This window comes from Onychostoma macrolepis, chromosome 18 (genome assembly GCF_012432095.1).
Source record: "Onychostoma macrolepis isolate SWU-2019 chromosome 18, ASM1243209v1, whole genome shotgun sequence".
Classification (NCBI taxonomy): domain Eukaryota; kingdom Metazoa; phylum Chordata; class Actinopteri; order Cypriniformes; family Cyprinidae; genus Onychostoma; species Onychostoma macrolepis.
The window spans coordinates 10,960,450-10,981,834 of record NC_081172.1 but is presented as its reverse complement, the minus strand read 5'-3'; the positions used below and the strand labels follow the sequence as shown (position 1 = coordinate 10,981,834).

Sequence of the window (21,385 nt, the reverse complement as noted above, 5' to 3'; positions counted from 1 at the left end):
AAGAGGACGTGTGTCTATTTCATCCTAATGCACGGCAAGAAGGAGAGTTTGAGTGGCTAAAGACTCTCCAAGGACCACAGCTGGAGAATTGCAGAAAATAGTTGAGTCTCGGGGTCAGAAAACCTTTAAAAAAAAAAAAATTGTCAAACAGCACCTACTTCACCACATGTTGTTTGGGAGGGTTTCAAGAGAAATTCTCCTCGCTCATCTAAAAACATTCTCCAGCATATTCAGTTATCAGACACGACTGGAACTTAAAATGGGACTGGCTTGTATGGTCAGATGAAACTAAAAAATTAGCTTTTTAGCAGCAAACACTGAAGATGGGTTTGGTGAACACAGGGATAAAAAGTACCCCATGTGTACAATGAAATATACTGCTGTATTTTTGATGTTGTGGGCCTATATTTCTGCTGAAGGTTCTGGACATCTTGTTTAGACACATGACATCACTGATTCTATCAAATACCAACAGATAAAAAAATCAAAAAGTAACTGACTCTGTTAGAAATCTTATAATGGGCCATGTTTGGATCTTCCAACCGTACAATAATCCAAACACAAACCTCAAAAACAACACAAAAATGGCTCACTGAGCACAAAACCAAGCTTCTGCTGGCCATTTCAGTCCTCTGACCTGAACCCTATAGAAAATGAGTGGAGTGAACTGAAGAGAAGATACACCAACATGGAGCTGGGAATCTAAAGGGTCTGGAGTGATTCTGGATGAAGGAATGGTCTCTGATCTCTTGTCAGGTGTTCTCTAACCTCATCAGGCATTATAGGGGAACATTTAGAGCTGTTAAACTGGCAAATGGAGTTTTCAAAAAGTATTGAATAAAAGGGTGCCGTTAATTGTGGCCAATGTGTATTAGAGAAAAACTTTTATTTCATAATGATATTTCCCCCCATTTTAAATTCTTATTATCCAATGAAAGGTTCAATTTTTGTGAATTTTTAAAATAAAAGATCAAAAGGATTAATGCAGATTAATTTTCACAGCTACCTTTGATCATATTTACCAAGGGTGCCGATATTTTTGGCCATGACTGTATATGTATATGTATTTAAAAATATCTGCCATTCAAAGTCCACTTGCAAAAATCTTAGGAGGTGTGTGTCTTCTGAATTTACAAAATACTATGTGCCCGAAAAATCATGAACTACCTTAAAAAGCGTGGTCTAGTGAACATGTTTGATACAAACTAGATATGGTAATAATTTCTTTATCTGAAAGGTAAGTCAAAGCCTGGCCCCCTAAAAAAAATCTCGGAGGTCCTGTCGCTGACAGTGCGACAATTTGCAGTATATGCAGAGGTTCTACAGTCTACAGTGTCTGTCTCTGACCACCCCTCTTTTCCCTGAACTCAATCAGCCAAACCTCATTGTTAAAAATAGTCTATGTGCCCGCAGGCTCCTGAGCTACAGGAGGAGGCTAATGGAGAACGCTTCATGCTAACTACAATATGAGCACACCCTGCCATCCACATCACAAAACTTAGCATTACTTGTGCTAAATATGATAGAACAATTAGCTGTTAGCATACTGCCCAAATTCAGTGTAAAAACGGGCATGATAGTAATAGCCATCGCACTTCGCTTAGCATATAACTGTCTCTGGGGCATGACAGCCTAAGCACCTTATTTCTGATGAGTGTTTAATCCACCTCAAGCCCTCAAACAAGTGCTCCCAGCTGACAAGTTGACGCTACAGTAATCCACTTACACCTGCACAAACCCGCAGTGCAGGAGATGACCACTGGAGCAGTGTAGTGCACTAAAGAGCTGGGGCTAAATCAGACAATCCAATGCTTTTTTTAAATTTTTTATTCATAAGCCAAAAGAGTGATAGTTGAATAAATTGAAAAAGAAAGAAGGGGAACAGGAACACAGAATAGATTAGAATCTGTCACCCTATGAACCAACTGTACTGCACTATACAGTATGTGATTTGTGTTGAGCAGTGTTTCCTCAACTCTGAGATGAATCAGGTGTATTTAATTAGGAAGTGGCAAAATGTGCAGTGCTGGAGTTAATCCAGGGCCAGGGTTAGGAAACACTGGCATGTGTATCGCCCCCTAAAGTCAGGTGAGGGGAGAACAGGTAAAGATTGCTATTTTATAGACTTGTGCTATGTGTGTCTGTATGTGCCTTTTTAAAAAAAATAAAAAAAATAAACCTTTTCCTTTAAACTGAATACACACGCGCGTATTCAGTTTGTGTATAGATACATATATCTGTATCTATACACATTCTGAAATGAACAAGTTTCGGGGCAGTATGGCAGTTTTTTTTCTTTTGAAAGAAAGAAATTAATAGTTCAGCAAGGATGAATTTAATTTATCAAAAGTGATAGTAAAGAGTTTTACACAGTCACAAAAAAATGTCTATTTCAAATAAATGCTGTTCTTTTGAACTTTAAACTGTTAAATCGTAATAATATTTCACATTATTACTGTTTTTACTGTATTTTTCATCAATCAAATGCAGCCTTGGTGAGCATAAAAGACTTATTTCGAAAACATGTAAAAATCTTGCCAATCTCAAACTTTTGAGCAGTAGTGGAGTACAGGAGTGCAGCGAGTTCATTCAGTGAATGATTCATCTGACTGATTCAAACTGATTTTGTGAATGATTTATTAAAAGAACTGGCTCATATGAGTCATTCATTCTTGAATCCAAGTAAACTAGCAGCGCTGTTTGTTTTTAAGTGCAGCACGCAAAGAAAATACAATAGAAAGGCGTGTTTTCTTGGCAGTTTTTGAACTTTATCTCATCACACTAAGTTCAGACAGCAGGCTAACACAACATGAGCTAATGCACTTCAGCAGCTAATATTGCACTTTAATATCTAAGCTATAAGAGGAGCTGAGAGTGGGGGGTTAAGGCTGGGGCCCTCATGAGGCTCCTGGACCCTGGGGAACCTCCACACAGGCAGAGAGAGGCGGGTACCTCCTGCCCATGCTGCCACAGAGGGAGCCATCGGCACCTCAAGGGACCCCCAGAACTGAGAGGAACACCTGGACCTGCCATTAGTCACACAGACTGGGAGAGCAGACAGACGGTAAGCTGGAGATCTGGAGAGAAAGACATCACATACACACGTGCATATACGCCTACACACAAGAACTACACACACAAACACATGCTTTGACATTAATGCACAAACAGTTGAGTAAACAGGAACTAGCACACGTAGAACCGCGCACATAACGTCAACACACAAACAGCGAAAAAACCTGACAGACACACACACACCCCCACATGAGTTAATGAAAAGGTGTCATGAATATTAAGAGGTATAAAAATACAGGGCAGCGGCACTATAAAAAAAACACTAAAACACATACACGTCCATGCGCACAGATACACACACGCTGCGAGGCAGGGTGAAGGAGACACCTGGACGGCAATGTGGTGAATAAGGACAGGATAATTACTGTGGTATTAAACGGTGCACTCCCCAGGGTGACACCAGAGCACCCAGCCGGGGTTCAAGGACGCAGAGAGAGCTGCACCTCAGCACTGTCATTACAGCAGCACACACGGCCTCTCACTGCCTGTCTGCTGCTCAACCTCTCACACACTCCAATACAACACATATAAACACAAACAGCTGCACCTCACCACTGTCATTACTGCAGCACGCACTGTCTGACTGTCTCTCTCGATTCTCACACACACAATCACTTACAACACAAACTCAAACAGCTGCATTTAAAGAGATAGCTCACCCAAAAAGAAAATTGTGTCATCAATTACTCACCCTTGTATCATCCCAAACCCGTATGAATTTATTCCATGTAACACAAAAAGAGATGGATATTCAAACGGCTTTTTATTTTACAATAAATGGTGGTTCCAAAAATGAAAAAAAGCAAATCAGCAATAAGCCAGACCAAGTCATTATTCACTATTCTGAAACCTTGGGTCTCAAGTTACATTCATACTGCTGCATATTAAAAGCTGGTGTTAAGTAGAGAACCAGAGAAGAGATGTGAGAACCAGTGGCATTTTGCACTTTTCTCAAACCTGGTGTGCCTCCTAAAGCCTGGTGTGAGGAACAGATTTTTTTCTTCAATACGTATACATAATACAGAATACTAAAAAAAAAAAGAATATTACTAATGTATAAACTTTAGAAATGTAAAAAAAAAATGTATATTCATTATTCACTGAAAATCTTTCCCTCCATCATAGCTCTCAAATCTCATAAAAAAATATGATTTTAATGAATAATGACTTTTCAGAACAGAACAGAATCTGTTACACACAGAAAAACTATAATACAGCTTCAGAAAACTTTTATTACATGAGTCTGATGAACCACTTTTATGGTATTTGGTCATTTTTGGACATCATTCATTCCTAATTTGTTGTATGGGAAAGGACAGCTTGAATATCCAAACTAGCATCTCTTTTTGCATTTCACAGAACAAAGTCATACCACACCAGGGTAGGGAAATAATGACTGAATTGTAATTTTTTGCTGAACTTTACTTTTAACCGCTGCCATTAAGTTTCATACAGACAGAGAGCAAGAAAGAGAGAAACATCAATCAAAAGACAAGAACAGAAAATCTGGAAAAAAATAAATAAATAAAAATCACACACATACACACACACAAAATCTTTCAACAAGCAAACAGCAAATTCACAATGGACTGGCTGTCTGGGATCTGTTAACAAAAGCTGATCGCTGGACCATACCCACACCCGCTCCGATAGCGCCTATCAGATTTGAGCGTTCATAGAATCTCACACCGGCCCTTTAACGTTGCTGGAGCGCTATGTGGCGTGGCAATTAGCCCAAAAGAATAGCCACACCAAATAGCAAATCAACCCAGCATTATGCTAACAATGCCATTACTTTACAAACAAACACAACCCCCACTCCCATGCACGCGGGAGGCTATGGATCAACGCCCGGCGGGACGCGCGCTAAACAACAGACAATGCGCGACCGCCAACAGGTGAGGGCCGCTTATTCACTTTGGACTGTTTTCATCAGTGGATTATTATTTTTGTTAAACCTATGCACTCCCTGAGACTCTCTCCTACACACACAACGTTAAGAACACGCATTAAACTAAAACACACGTCGCCTGTATCTTGTTTCTCCACTGTTCAAACGCAAAAAAGGACGCCAGGACGACCCAAAGAGTGGCCAGCCATTAGCTTTGTGAGTTTATTTCACTTTTAACACAGTGACAGAGGGGGCAAAAAAGAGGGCCATGCCTTTAATCAAGGTCATGAGGACGGAGAAAACACCAAATAAACTAGCAAACAGGAAGAAAAAATCCATATCAAGTTCAATGTGGTTGTCAACAAAAAGGACCCAACTTTAAAACAAAATGGAGGGTGGGGAGAGAGAAAATTCTCTTTGTGTATTAAAGAGCGCAAACTGTCTCCATCAAAGGGGGCTCAGCCGGGGGAAAAGGAGCGGCAGAGAAAAGAAAGGGAGGACGAGACAAAGGTACAGCGAGTGGGAAAAAAAATCTGCCCGACATGAAACAGATCAAAGGCTGCGGTCGGGAGAAAGGGAAGCCAGGGGGTCCAGTAATTACGGCCTACATCCGCTAAAGCGTGGGGAGAGGGAAAGAGAGGATGGAGGCAATGTGAAAACTTCTCCAATCCATTGGCTCCTGGGGTTGCCTTTGCGCTAGTCCTTCACACACACACTCCAACCCCTACCAGGACGCACAAACGCTGCCAGATCCCGTTCTGGTTCTGGTCCTCCCCCTCGACCCGCAAGGCCCCAGCCCATGCAGGGAGCCCCCCTGCTGGCCCACGGGAGGGATGGCTGTCCACTGTGACTGGACGACTTGAAAAAAATAAAAAATAAAAAACTTTTTGTTGGGAACTTCTAGCATCGCCCCAGGGGCTGTTCTCTGGGAAGGAGAAGCAAGCTGACCTCCAGACAGACATGCATTCAAACATACAATGTGTATAGACACTCACACATATGTAAAATGCATGAAATGCACATGCAAGCATGAATACAAATGCCTGCTCATATATGAATAAAAAAGTCAGCTCATACACATACACATACACACACACACACAATGAGGCACACAGTGTGGTAGAGGGCAGCATGACGGGTGCAGTAGATCAATGGCGACCACTAGCTGCTCGGACTCCACGGCAGAAAAAAGGATTGCAGTGGGACTAACAGTAAAAGTGCAGCCCCATCGTGACATCAAATGCGGCCCCGCCACCACTTTTTAATAACGCGGGAGAACAGAAACATTAAAATGGCTTCAACGATGATCCGGCTTTCATGTACGCCCCCTCCCTCCTTCGTCCTACCCTATCCTATGGAAGAACTTCACACAGATGTGTGTTGCCTTCATCAATGGCATGCTATCAAACTCAACCACTGGAGAGGTGTGGGTTTAATCATTAAAATCACTTACAACTACAGTTATACATTTTTAATGCAAATATGATGAGGAAAAAGTCCCTGCCATGATGCTAGGATGGTCTATGTATGGTGCTCTGCGTGGTGGGTGATTGTGTACTGGTCCAAGATAAAGAAGATCAAATATGACAATGCAAGTCTACTGGATTTTTATCATCCACTAGGCAAAAACAACACAAGGCTCAAAAGGCCTACAAAACAATCACTGGCCACCCCCCCCCAAAAAAAAATAACATTCTAACATCAAAAGTGTATTCACGAATGTACAGCCATACATTGTAGTTATAATTTCCTACTTTTTAAAAAGCTCTTTTTTATTTTTATCTTATCCTTTTGCATTTTTATTTAAACAAATGTATTTTTTTTAAATTTCCATTTAATAATAAAAAAACAAAAAACGAAATGTTTTTATTTAATTTACTTAATTCAATGAAAAACCCAAATATTTCTAGCAAACATAAAAGTATACATATTAACTAAAATAGAAATAGAAATTGATCATTCTTTTGTGGTGGAGCCAGTGAAAATGGAAGGCTAAAGTCATACTGTTGAGCCCTTTATACAAATAGGTAGGGTTTTATGGGTTTGTATAAAAATGTGACCAATAATCAAAAGAGTACAAAAGCACTAATACACTTATACCTGTTCTTAAACGCATAGTTTAGGAGCAATTTAAAAAATAAGGACAGAAGATGTGCAAATGACGACAGAGGTGTTGCTATACACAGGAATAGAAGTAAAGAAAGGAAAAGTTTGGAAAGTGTGGAAAGGAAAAGACACATAGGCCTGTATGTCTGCATAATGACTTACCTGTCTACCTAACCTGTTTCTCGCCTTTCTTTTATTCTCTCTCTTCACCACACACAAAAGCAAAAGCACAAAGCCAATATGGAAGGGGTGCGTTTCCTGCTGCACAAGCTCGCACACATGCCCCAAAATTAAATTAATATGAAAAAAAAAATTAAATTAAATCAAACCCCCAAGTGTTTTATTACTTACTTGTGTTTCCAGCCATTAAGAGACTGCATTACTAAAATATGAATAATTAAGGACATATGGGTATTATTACGTCGGAGCGGGAAAAAAAACAAATCGTTCATACCTTATTTCATTTGTAAGAAATGTTGTTATCTCTGGAAAGTGTCTGACAAGGGCCTCTGATGTGTCTGAGCTGTGAAATGACTCTCGTTGAGAGAGAAATACAAGGGGTCGGTCTACATCGGGCAACAAGTCACGCCGTCCTCACTAAACTGTCTCTTCACTTCATGACTGCTGCTGCAGAGTTCATTTTCCAACTCTCCAAAGTTCTGAAATATCACATTGAGGATTTTTCATTGATTGCGGATTGTGGCCAAAATTAGATTTAAGACTTGGCTCAAATAGTGGAACAACTTCTTGTCTATGCGCGATTGGATCTCTATAGTGTCCTGCCAAGCTTCTCTGACATGCACATATCGCATTTTTGAGGCTCTGGGGTAATGATGCTGCCTCGTCTACATCAAGAAGTTTATCCATTCTGACCCAAACCCAGTGGTGGAAACTCTCCATCGCAACCTAATCACAACAAAATCACCACTGATTCCTCTGCTATCCCAGAAGACACTGGGCTTGCTTTCTGCTCTGAGGGTTTCGGTTACTGATGTCCATGATTTGGACAGCAGATTTGTTTTGTCTTATAGATTGATTGGTCGCTTAAAGGGACAGTCACAAAACAAAAAGCCACGTTAAACTGAGCACAAAAAGTCTCACAAACAAAATCATAGGGGGAAAAACAAGGGATGGTTTTTGTCACAAAACTAATTAATTTTTGTTGTTGTTGTTGTTGTTGTTTTTGTGGGGTCTTGTTATATTTGAACAACAGAACTCACATGAGCAAATAGCCACAAATAATCACAATTTTGCTTTTTATGATGTACAACCACTTTCTACAACCCAGCCAAGTAATCAGAGGTTGCAAAACAGAAAAACTAAAATTCTGAGTCATTCACAATGTTTAATATACATCCTGCACCTTGAGTGTTAATATATTAATATAATATATTAAATATTTTGACCAACATAATAACCATATTTGACCATATTTAAATACTTAATTAAAAAAAAAAATGTATGCATATATATATATATATATATATATATATACACACACACACACATACATACATACATACACACACACACAAACATATACACTGTAAAAAATAAAAAAAAACTTAAAATTAAGGCAACCAGCTTCAGCAGATTTTTGAGTTTTCTCAATTTGTTGTTTTAAGTTTATACAACAAAAATTTGAGAATCTCCCACAAAAATAAGTTGAGCAAACTCAAAAATCTGCTGAAGCTGGTTGCCTTAAAATTTTAAGCTGGCTCAACTTTTCTTTTCTTTTCTTTTCTTTTCTTTTTACAGTGTACTCACACACACACACACACATACATACATACATATATAATACACACACAAATCCATTCCTAAGAATTCCAAAAAAAAAATCAGTGCAGAAAATGTGAAAGAAAGAGTCTAGGTCTGCCTATATCCTGCAAATGACTTCATAAACAAAAAAAAGAACATAACATTTAAGTATTAAATATCAAATCCCACCATTTTCTACCATGCCAGGATGCAATGTTTACCAGCTGGACACATGGTGCCACTACACTGTGTTTGTCACAATCCCAAACCAACACACACAACTGCACTCATTTCATCTCTCCTCAACTTTTCCGGCATGCTTGTGGATTATTACTCATCTCTGATCCATACCGACCCATTATCAGCCCCTCACCAGTCAACCCAAAGCTCCCCACAGCTGTCGGAGCCTCCCGACGCTCCCTCGCTTGCTCCCTCTCCTCCAAACCCCCACTTCACTTTATCTAGCCGTTCGCAGGCCGCGCGCTTTGGCAGCAGACCGGGGGGGTAACCAGTTTCTCCATTTCCCTCTCTTTCTCTCCGTCTCCCCACCCAGCAGTGGCGGCGGCGGCGGCAACAGCAGTCCCGGCCTGCCCTGGGAACAGAGCGTGGAAACAGGCCCGCATTGCTGTGCTGTGTCCTGGGGGAGTTCATTACTTGAGCAGGGCGCTCCCACCAGCCAGCCAGAGAGCAGGTCCGCCATGGCCCTACTGCGCTCCACTGGAGCTGCTCTCATTAAACAGAGGGAAAAAAGAAAGAAAGAATAAAAGAAAATGGAAGAAAGAAAGAAAAAGAAGGGAAAGGCGGCGATGGCCAGACACCAAGGCTAATAATGTGACAAGTTTTGTTTTTTCTCATCGGGTTGTGCGTGTTGGATTTATCGCCTTTTCCAAGGTGGAGTTCGTGTCGGTGACGCCACCCACCCCCAAGTCTGGTTACTTATTCAGCAGTGAGTTTCCTATCCTCCCCAGAAATGAGAAACAGGTTTAAATATTTTACAAAGGCAGGGTGGATCGGGTAGGATCTGAGCTCAGAGGAACAGCAGAAGGATTCTCCAGATCTTTAACCCCAATAGAGGGCCGTGTCCTTTGAACACTCAACCCCCATCACGCATTTCCCTTCCTCTGTTTCTCCCGGGATGCTCCACTGTCCCTAGCCTTGACAAAACAATACGCACCTCACTAATTCCGCTGGAAGAAGGAAAAAAACTACGTATATGCCCTCCCTCGTCCGATATTACGCTCTAAATCTAGACCTGTCCTGTTCTTTCTCCTGCTATCCATCCATCTCTCACTCCCTCACGGTTTCAGAGGCCCCCCCTTGCGACCCTGCCAAGATGCGAAGGATTCCAATCAGGCACTTAGCTGGATGGCTATTTCCAGGGACAAAGGACATGGAGAGGAGCAGGACTGGAGGGGAGGGGGAAAACGAGGGGGAACAAAGACTGCTCTCGGCACCCAGGGGAGCAACCAGCCACTGACGTCACCGTGTATGAGTGCGTGTATGTGCGAGAGAGATAGAGGGAGGGCGTAATGGGTGTTTGAGAGCCTGCCTGAGGCTGGCAGAGGTCCCCGAGGGGGGCTGTCCTCATGGGAAGATTGGAAAAGAGGTTCTCTATCAATTGCGGACACTTTCACAGAGTGAGGGCCGTGTGCAAAATATTAGCTGTGATTTCTCGTAACTACGGAAATGAGAATATGAAAATGAGATATGTGATGCATTTAAGAGCATGTGAAGCTTGTGAGGGTCTTAGGAGATATAATATTGACAGTAAAGTAGGGCAGCATTCTATGTTATTACAAAACACACTGCAATCGGCCACCACTTCATGAGACCTAGAGATAGGACACTTACACAGATACAAGTTCTGTTCCAAAACCTAGTGGGCTCGTTTTTTCACCTCATTACATGTGAGAAACAAACTGTCATTGATAAGATGTGAACGGTGACTATAAAATTGAATGTGTATGAATAGCGTTTACTAATTATGAACAACAACAATAAAAACAACTCAAGAAAATGTTAAATTACAGACAGATTCCAAATGATTGCAATGAAAATCACTGGATGGATGTCAATTATGATTTCCTAACTTATAGGTAGAAACTGTTCTGGAGGAACGCAGCAAAAGAAAACATAATATATTTAAATATAAATATAAATAAAAAGATCTATATAGAAAAGCATTGATAAAATGGTTCAAATCTAATTAAAAATAAACAATTTAACCCAAAAATCTGTGTACATGGTGTATTTTTGTGCTCAAACCCTGGACGCAGCTGATTTTTGGTTAACTCAAATATTCAGTCATGTGTAAACAAAAGATCAGGCTTCATGGATATAGTTTAGAGTTTAGAAAAGTCATGGATGTATCCAACAGCAACAAACAGTAATTAGAATGTGCTACCAATGTTATACAAAGGTTATGGTTAGGGTTTAGAGTAGAGTTAAGGGTCAGTATTTGTTTCAGTGTTGTGTCAAGGCAATAAGCATGGTGATTGGCTGCAGGCTGGAGTTTGTGTTTAACTGGTTTGGGGATGAAAACATGCTTAGAGCATCATGTCATTAGCTTAGCATCAAATTCTGTGAGGGTCAATTGTGCTTCACTTTAGCAGCTCTATTTGTGAGTTGCTGCCTATGTCAAGCGTTCCAAATCTCACTTTTGAGGGTCCATTTTATTTCAAATGCCTACGTAGACTTACTAGGTTCAGGAACAGCCTTCCATCGCACATCATTTTAAAAGTAACAAAACATGACAAACGGAAAAGCACTTATGGGCGTGTACGGTCCATCTCTACTAGCATGCACATGTCTGCGTGCTGAATCAGTGAGTGTGTGTCAATACGGGCGAGTGTGTGAGCGTGTAGGCTGGCGGCTGTGGTTAATGGACTCTGGTCTGTCTGCAAAGGGGGAAAGGCTGGGGCTCTTTGAAAAGAGTGTGGATTCAGACAGCCTTGCCCGTTTCTCTCCGTGCGCACGTCCCAGGGGCACTGCTTTTCCTGACATTTCACTTGACAAAGGCGAGCCACACCTGAGCGCAGGGTTAAAACTATTATAACAGCTCTCCCCCTGGCACACTGCCCTTTGGCTCCACTGCACCAAGTGTGTGTATGTATGTGAGTGTGTGTGTGTGTGTGCGTGCACAATTTGGGCCCCTTGAGTGTGAGAATGTGAAGGAGTAAGTCGGTCTAGGTGTGTGTGTGTACCCAAGGTCTGCAGCTCCAGGGTGTGTTGACATACGACGCCACCTGACCGCATCTCGGTACTGTATGGTAACAATACTGGCAACGGCGCATCTTGAGGGCCGGACCTGCAGGGGCCCAATCCACGCCCACACTCGGCCCACGCTAAGCTGGCTATAGGGAGCCAGTGAGGAGTGGAGGAGCACAGCTAGTAGCCACAAACCATAATGGAGAAGCCAGAGATTGAGAGAGCGAGGGAGTTGGGGGCAAATGGGCCGAACTCAACAGGAGGTGGGGAGTGAGTGAAAAGAAAATGAGAAAGGGAGAAAGAACACTGCAGGAGAGCTGGAGAGAGGGAGATGGGGAGAAAGAGGGCAGTTTGGGTTATCCACTACAGGGTGAGAGACGGAAGGAGAAGGAGGGGGTGACAGGACTGAATCGGAGAGAACAGGCTGTTCCTCATTACCGCGGCTCCCTGCGAAGAACCTGGTGATGGCTCTATTCTCCAACGCCCGGGATCACTGAGGTCACGCCCACCAACCGGGGGTCACATTCTCAGACAAAACCCTAACTAAGATGCGACGCGATCGAAGGAAGACCGGAACACCTGACCTCCTCCGCCCACAGAGCCTCTGACAAAGACTTGGTCCCTGTGGAAAACCAACAAAGGGTGGCCATCTTAGAACGGACCTACGCCCCCTGGAATCGTTCAAAGGGAGTGCATCGACTGACTTTGGGGCTCAAAGTTGAGCATCAACATCCAGGAACGAAAAGTTTCATTTAAATCTGCAGAAAATTCATTTCAAACTAGTGCACTTCCTGAGGCGTGCACAGATCTTTATGTATGAATGAGTAATATTTATTTATGTATTAGTATGAGACGAAAAAAAGAGAGATGATTTTAACCTAAAAACAAAGAGGACGCATGGCCAGAGGTTGCACAAATAAGCATGGTAGGAATTATGCGCATTGGTGTGGATGAGCACCAAAAGAAATAGATTTGTAATTGTGTACTTTGATTATCTGTACATTTATTTGTCCGTACACACCCTTCCTATAGCCAATGAATACAAATGAGTGTGTTTGGTGGCAGGAATATTAACTCTCTCTCTCTCCGCGAGCGGGAAAAAACCGTGTGTGGATATTCCAACAGATTTTGGCTTCTTCCTGGGCACACGCAGACAGACCAAATATTTACTCTCCCCTCTTCCGCCCGCCTGCTCGACACAGCAGCCGAGAGAGAGAGAGGGAGAGAGATAGAAAGAAAGAGAGAGAGTTACATTTTTAATCGGCTGATTTTTTCCCTCCGAGAAGGCAAGCTGAATACAAGTACGCTGCCGCCAACACACACACGCTCCTTTTTTGTGTCCTTTGGCAAATTCTTTTATTTCGCTCTTGCGTGGAGCAGGAAAGAAAAAAATGGAGAGAGGAGAGGAGAGGATGGAAGGAAAAGGAAGAGAAGAGAAGAGAAGAGAGAACGTCCCCACAGAGTTTTTCTCCCTTCCTGGTGCGAGCGCAGGCCCCCACAGAGTCCCTGTGTAATTTCCAGTCCCTCAGAATTCAGGTATTAATAAAGGCCCCATGGGGAACTGCACACAATATAACCCTACATTTTCAGGCATTATGAAAGGACGCCCCCAGGGGTCTTTGGCTCAAATTTCTGAAATGCAGGCATTGTAAAAAAGGCACCCCAGGGGAGTCCCCCCGCAATAGAAATCTGCTGAATTCAAAGCATTTTCGGAGTCCTGGTGGGAGCCATTACTCCCTCTGGAAGCGCTTTTTTCCTTCTTTTTTTTTTCTCTCTCTCCTCCTTTTTTTTTTTTTTTTACAAAACATGTGTTGCTGACATGTTGACAGATTGCTCAGTGAAGTGTTTAGGTGCATGCACAAACCGAGTCTCTACAGAGACAGAGCACTGCTCTCTCTGCCAGAGAGCCTCTCAACTCTCCCAAAACTGGTGCCATCCATATTTTATAAGAGGGGGAAGAGGAAAATCTAGGGCTAGGAAAGCGAGCGAGGGGGGAAAAACACGAGATAAGTAGAGTCACGTATGGAAGGAGGTGGAGAGGAAACGAAAAAGAGACGCTGAAAGACAGCGACGGGGAAAGAGAAAAAGGAGAGAGAAAAGAACTTCATCGTGAAAAATGAACCCTGTGATGAAAAATGACTTCCAGTGTGCTTTGAAACAACCCTCCTTCGTCTCACCCCCTCCCTTTCTCTCTCTCCCTGCATGCTGTGCCCCCTCCCCTCCCCTCAATCTCTCTCTCTTATGGAGGCAGGGCTCTTGCTCTCCCTGGAAAACCTGAGTTTACAACCAGCTGTGACTGCATTTGTATCTGTGCCAAAGGCTTAGTGGAGGAATCTTCAGGCCACCCTCTGGCTCTGAGAGAGAGAGACAGAGAGAGAGAGAGGGAATGGAGGGGGTAAGGGAGGACCAACACACAAAGCAGCTCTCACTTTGAGAAAACACGCGTAGTCTGATTTGTGCAAACACACAGAGATACGCATAAGCGTGCACACGCTCTCCTCTGATATAGGTGCCGCAAACGCACGCAAAACAAATACAGCTCAAGACGCATGTGGCATGCTGACGATTACCACAGACAACAATTTCAGCTCGTCTCGCGATTTGTAAAAACAAAAAAGACATGCTTCCAATGGAGATCTATGAGGCAATATGGGGTATGTCGCCGTATGGAGGCTACACTTTTCCAACGAGATCAACCAGGGATCAGCAAACCTCTCTATGGACCACGTTTCTGCTGACTTGACAGTTGAGCAATGATATAACTGATTACGTTAAAAGCTGTCCACAAAAAACTTCACAAAGTCTTTGTTTATGAGCCATAGACATTTTCAAGAACACATCTTAACATCAAAAGTAATTTAATTCAGCGTAATGCAACAGTATTTCTTAAAATGTATATGTATTTTACACACATACACGGATAAAATAAAAAAATAAAATAAAATAAAAATAAACCTTAGTTTCTAATGATTCCTATTTGATTCAGAAGGTTTTAGGGGCCAGTGCATTGGCAATTCTTCCAGCTCAATAGAGACATGCGGAATGGTTCCAGTTTGGCCCCCTGTCGGTGGAAAGGGGGCACCAAACTTCCACTGTAAGCGTGTAAGAGCATTCTTATTTGTATTCCCTAACCAAGTTTATTTTCCATGGTAAAAGTGCTTAATTTAATAAATCTTTTCTTCAACATACATAGAGATGTCCAGCCACATTTATTCACAAAATAATTTAGGCTAATGGCAATAAAACTCATTTAGGGTACTAATATCCGAGTTTGTCCTTGTCCAGCTTTTTTCTCAGCACAGCAAGATTAAGTTACCAACTACTCTCCTCTTTCTCTGTAGGATGAAGGGAGAGGGAAAATGATCTGCTACTTTAATAAAAGTCTTGGCCTCCCTGGATTCAGCTGCCGTCGTGACGACAGGCAGGAGCTGGGGGGTCTTCGGTTGGCCCGGACAGACATACAGACGGATGGATGGAAGGATGGATAAGTGGAAAAGGGATATGTATTCATAGCGTGAAGTGCCCTGGGCGAGTGTGTGTTTAGTGGAAGAATGAAGGGGGTGACTACTCTCTCAAGGGACCGAACCACCCCGAGGCCCCGTCACACACCCCCATTACACTTCAACTGCCTGCCAGACACACAACTCCCCACCTAGCCTGCCAACAGAGGAGAGGGCACACCGCTCTGTGTGTGTGAGAGTGTCTATAGAAGTAAATGAGTTGGTGTGCATTGAATGTTACAGTCTTAAAGAGAAAGAACAAAAGGGATACTATTATCATGGGAGAAACGCAGGAGAAAAATCAGCAGATTTGCCACTGTCATCATTCACAAACTTCTGTGTTCATTTTTAAAATATATTTTTTAAATATTTATTAACTATACTAGTTTTATGAATTATAAATTATTAAAACATTCAATGCATTTTTAAATAAAATTAAGTGCATGAAAACTAAATTGAATTAAGTGTAATAATATTAAATTTACTAATTGCTAATACATTTAATAAAAATAAAAACTAAATTCATTTTAAAAAAAACTAAATTAATTTCAATAATTAATTTAAACAATTTTTTAAATAGTATAAAAATATATACAAATGTTTAAATATTAATTCCAGTAAAAATGTTGTTACTAAAACCAACAAAGCAAAATGTTTGCCAGGTAAAAATATCAGAAAATATTGAAATATTGTTAGAATAAATCTTGTGAATGTGTGAATATTATAAATCTGAATCAAAAAGTGTGATGACAAGTACATCTCACTGTCAGGCCTGTGGCCTAGTGGTTAACGCATAGGAGTGCAAGTTTGAATCCAGCTGGTGACATTTACTGACCCCATTCCCCCTTATTCTACCAATCATTTCATGTCCTTCCTGACTACACCTATAAATAAAAGTGGCAAAAAGGCCAAAAAAATAAAAAAGAAGCCATTTGTCTTCCCACCCTCTCTTTGCTTCTCGGAACAGTGACAGAGAGAGTGTGAGTGGTGTAGAGCTATTTCTACTGACTGCAAACCCCCCCACCACCACTCTCTCTCTCTCTCTCTCTCTCTCCCTCTCTCAGTCTGTCTCTCTGGAGCGCTTGCCGTTCCCCTCAGTCTTCTGAAGGCGGGTTAATTAGCACTCGCCTCCTATTTGTATCTGACAGGTGGAGAGCCCGCCCCCCCAGCTGACTGACAGCTCTCTCGTTTACCCACACGGCTGCCTGCTTCACTCAACCATTCTCTGGCTTACTCCCCATAGTCTTTCAGTATTTCTCGTCCATTCTCCAACAGCAACACACAACCCGACATTTATTTTCTATACAGATCAAAATATGAACTGATCGAGTGAGAAATGGGTCAAAGGATGTCATCCAATGAATTTTCATTTCAGCCTAGAAGAGCTCAGCTGCCATGCAGCGGTCACCTCTGCGTGTGCACGCGTGTCTCCGTGCCTCCTGCTCACCCCCTGTCCTGCCACATGAGTTTAGGAAGCTCACAGGGTGGTCAACACTGCTATATACAACACACTGTCGAGGTGGACCAATAAAAATACATATAACCAAAACCAGGCTGAGAGGACACCTGAACGGGCCTACTGGTGCTGTGGAGTCTAAACTGGGCCTCTTTCTTCAACTGAGCCAAACCCAGGAGGCTATAAGGCCTTCTGTTCCAGACTAGAGAGGGAGGGGTCAGCTGCACAACGCCACAGGGGACATAAGGAAAGGGGGCGAGAGGGAGAAAGAGAGAAAGAAAGAGCGAGAGAGTGAGGTGAGTGTTGTTAACAGCCAGGGCCCAACCTTGGCCGGTTGCAGGGCAGTGGAGCGGAGCAGCGCAGTGAATGTTCTCCATTTGATCTGAGGTTTTTTCCAAGCGCTCCTCAGGGAGCCAGTGTTCCAGATTCCTCCTCCAGTAGAGCCTCCCCTCAGAATCAGCCCACAGTACGACACTCACACACACACACACACTCACGTTTCACCCACACACATTCACATACTTGTGCACACAAACACTAATCCACACTCATGACCCGAAATATTCACACACAGACAAATATTCATACACAAGACGATATAATGTCGTCCAACTGCCAGCAAAGTGCACACAAACACTCACTTACATTGCAATCCTGTAAACAGACATGATATTGGGACGCAGGGTCATTTACACTACCGTTCAAAAGTTGGGGTCGGTAAGATTGATAAGAAATTGATAAGAAATTTTTGAGCACCAAATCAGGATATAAGAATAATTTCTGAAGGATCATGTGACACTGAAAACTGGAGTAATGGCTGCTGAAAAGTCAGCTTTGCCATCACAGAAATATTACATTTTAAAGTATATTAAAACAGAAAAGGGTTACTAAAACTGCAATTATATTTCATAATTGTACCTGTTTTTACTGTACTTTGGACCAAATGCAGACTTTTCTTTAAAACACTTTTTTTAAAGAAATCTTACGACAAACTAAACTGTAAAAAAGAGAGAGAACCAAAACTTAATTTCTAGAAGTACAATTGAATGTTTATTCAACACAAAAATATAACACTTATACAGTAACAACACATTAACTCATTCTTAAAAAACATACAGTGGGGTCCAAACATCTGGGGCCGCTACTGAAAATGCACTTTTATAATTTAACACATTATATTATGAGCATAACTTGAGTGAAACGTTATAAAATAAAATAATTATTTGAACTTGATTAATGTTGCATTAATGACAGCAGAATTTGAACTGCATGAACTCCACAAGTAAAACTGATGAGGCAGGAACATCTTACTGTCTGTGCAAAGAGTCACATGATCAGCGTCAGAAATCTTATCAAGAAATAGTGAAAAATCTTTCATCTTTTATTCACTTCACATCATGTTTCTTTGTTTACATTAGTCAACTTCTCTATTTCTAGGCTTAACAAAAAGATTTTGTATCCCTGATTTTCAATGTGACGTCAGACTTTTGAACCCCACTGTAAATCTTAAGCAGAAAGAGAGCACAACAAGTTAAAGTGATATATAAGACAAAACAGGAGGAGATGGAAACGCTAGGAGTTGAGTGTAATGGGGGAAGGCAGAGCCAAAGACATTTGGAGGGACGGAAAGGCAGACGTTCCTCGTCTCCAATATCGTCTCCTGTGGAACTCATATTAGCAGCGATCAATGGCAGCGAGGGAGGAGAAGAAAAAGAGAAGGATGGAGGGACAGGCAGAGAAAGACAATGATGGTAGAGACGGGTAGCGACCATATCAGAGGTTATATTATTGTCGAGAAGCTAAACAAGAAGACGGTACACAAATACGAGATGGACACGCTCAAACACACATGCACGCACAAACACATGATGGGATTCCAGGTGTAATTCTATAGCCACGGTGTCTACTGTTAAGGGAATAGAAATTTCATTTCGTGGCATGGCGTGGCACGGCTGTGCTCGAGAATATTCCTGCTCTGACGGGCATGCGGTCATAATAATAACCGTAAATTGATAGAGTGGCTTTATGAGCCTTCTGCTGGTGTGCTGATATTGGCCAGGCTCTCCTTGGGGCCATGGGAACCATCCACTGCTCAACATGGCCTCCCTCACACACACACACACACACACACACACGCACACACACAAAATGGCGTGTGTTTGTCCCTTATCAGATGAAGTCACCAGCAGCACACTACTCTCTCCCCCACTAGACCAGTTCCCAGGAGTGTGTCAAGAACTTGAAAGGGATTGCAAATTATTTTTTTATTTACTGCTATTATTATTATTATTATTATTATTATTATTATTATTATTATTATTATTATCATCATCATCATCATCATCATCATCATCATCATTACTACTACTACTACTTAAAATAATTAAAATGTCCATAATTCTAAATGTAATAATAATAATAATAATCTAATTTGATATTCATTTGATAGAACATTTTACATAATAATAATAATAATAATAATTATTATTATTATTATTATTACTACTACTCATAATAATAATAAATAGTAATAATAATCAGGATAATATCATTAAATAAAACTATTAACATTTTTGTTAATAGAAATAAAGCTTAAATAAAAAGTAAATATTAGATGAAAATGTTGACGTGGCAATTAAACTAAAATAAAATAAAGTTTGAAATACAAATAAATCAATCCTAAATAGTATTTTTTTTAAGCACATACAATTTCTAAAAATTAAACAAAAATTAAAATTAAAAATATAAAATAAAAGCTAATAAATCCAAAATATTTATAAAAATTATTATAGTATATAAATACTCCTAAAATGACACTCATAATATAAATAATAATAATAATAATAATCATAAAAAGATGAAGAAGGTTTTGTGATTGGTCTAAACCCCCAGACACAGCACCAGATTATTTTGCAATCTCCAGATCGCACACTCCTGGGAATAACTGCATTTTGTCATTTCATTTCACTCTTTATTTTTCCCCTCCACAATGCAACATGCAGCTCTCTGATGACTCCAAAACTGAGATCCAGTGCCATGATTTCATTACTTGGTAAGTTGCCAAAATAAAGGAAGGCGATGGAGAAGAGGGTTGTGTCATGCTGTATTGTGTCCCCTCAGAAACATGTGTGCTCTGGTATGATGAGGCTGTGGATATTAATAATCCACTAGCATCATATTTTGTGACTTTGAGGATTTTATACAACTGAAAAGACACTGCAAGTTTATTCAATAAATATACTGCATATGACTGCTGGAGTGACATGCTCTCTCTCACTCTCTCTCTAGATATATCTACCTCTCCCCCTCTTCTCCTCAGTTTTTATGCTCGTTAAGGAGAGGCCCTTGATTAATCTGCTAGGAAGCAGATGCCCCTGCAGGGCCGCTTTCAGCGTTTCATTAATTACCGCGATTGTAATAACGGCTATTGTGTGCGTGTACTGCGTGTTAGCTTTAAAACACCACTCTCCTGAGGGAGCATACTGACTCCAGAACAGCCAACGGCCTCTGAGTAACCCCACCACCGCGAAAACTATACCAACTTCTGCCTCCTGCCAATATGATTTCCTCAGAAATAAGAACTTAAAGCCACGTAGAATTTCTTTGCCAATAGCATAACCACACGAAATTGCAAAAAATAATGACTGTTTTCAAGTAGCTTTACCAAACACTCCACCGCCTGCCATTGTACAGGATAAACAGGAAGTCTTACCTATAAATGTAATGCAAAATTGTTTGATAAGCTGCATGATTGTTGTAGGTAAAAAAAAGTTTGTCTTAAGTAACAATCATTCATTTATAAGTCTAACTCAAGAGGCAATCTACAAAAGTAAACATACATGTGACACATTAAACTGACACTTCTCCTTTCAAGACAGTGGAGAAACAACACACACACGCACACACACACACACACACACGCACAAACCTGCTGGGCAGTGGTTGGTACGGTGCTCGGTCAGGTCTGCCAGGCACTCAAAGTCCTGTTGGCAGTTGTCACAGGTGAAGATGGAGTCATCATCTAAATCCTCCTCTCCCACCCTCTCGTCATGACTGGTCACACTCTGTTCTCCGTCCTCAACCGCCGCCCGGCTCTCCTTTCTATCAGAGTCTCGCTCTGATACTGCTGCATCTATACACACGCACCGCAAAGAGAAAGGGGCAAGATGTGAGGTTAAGGGATTGCTATTGACAGGTGAATCAAACTTTAATAATTATTTCTGGCCTGTTATGTGTTGTACTTCATATATGTGCTGATGCAGAACTTTTGCAAATGTCACGGGCAGCAAAAATTACTGTACTTGTCAAAACTTAAATCAATAAAAAAAAAAAAAGCAGGTTGTATCCGGTGTTGGGAAGCTATTTTGAGACTGCAGGTTGCCAAGATAG

At 41.4% G+C, this 21,385-nt stretch overlaps 1 protein-coding gene across 3 annotated transcripts in view; it reads right to left on the bottom strand.

The window, feature by feature from the left end:
- znf423 (zinc finger protein 423) overlaps positions 1-21,385 on the bottom strand; it is a 165,129-nt gene that overhangs the window by 98,816 nt on the left and 44,928 nt on the right. For all 3 annotated transcript variants that reach the window (XM_058750851.1, XM_058750852.1, XM_058750850.1), the window contains one exon: positions 20,925-21,128. In XM_058750851.1, the coding sequence (XP_058606834.1) occupies positions 20,925-21,128 (204 nt within the window). The remainder of the gene's footprint in view (positions 1-20,924; positions 21,129-21,385) is intronic.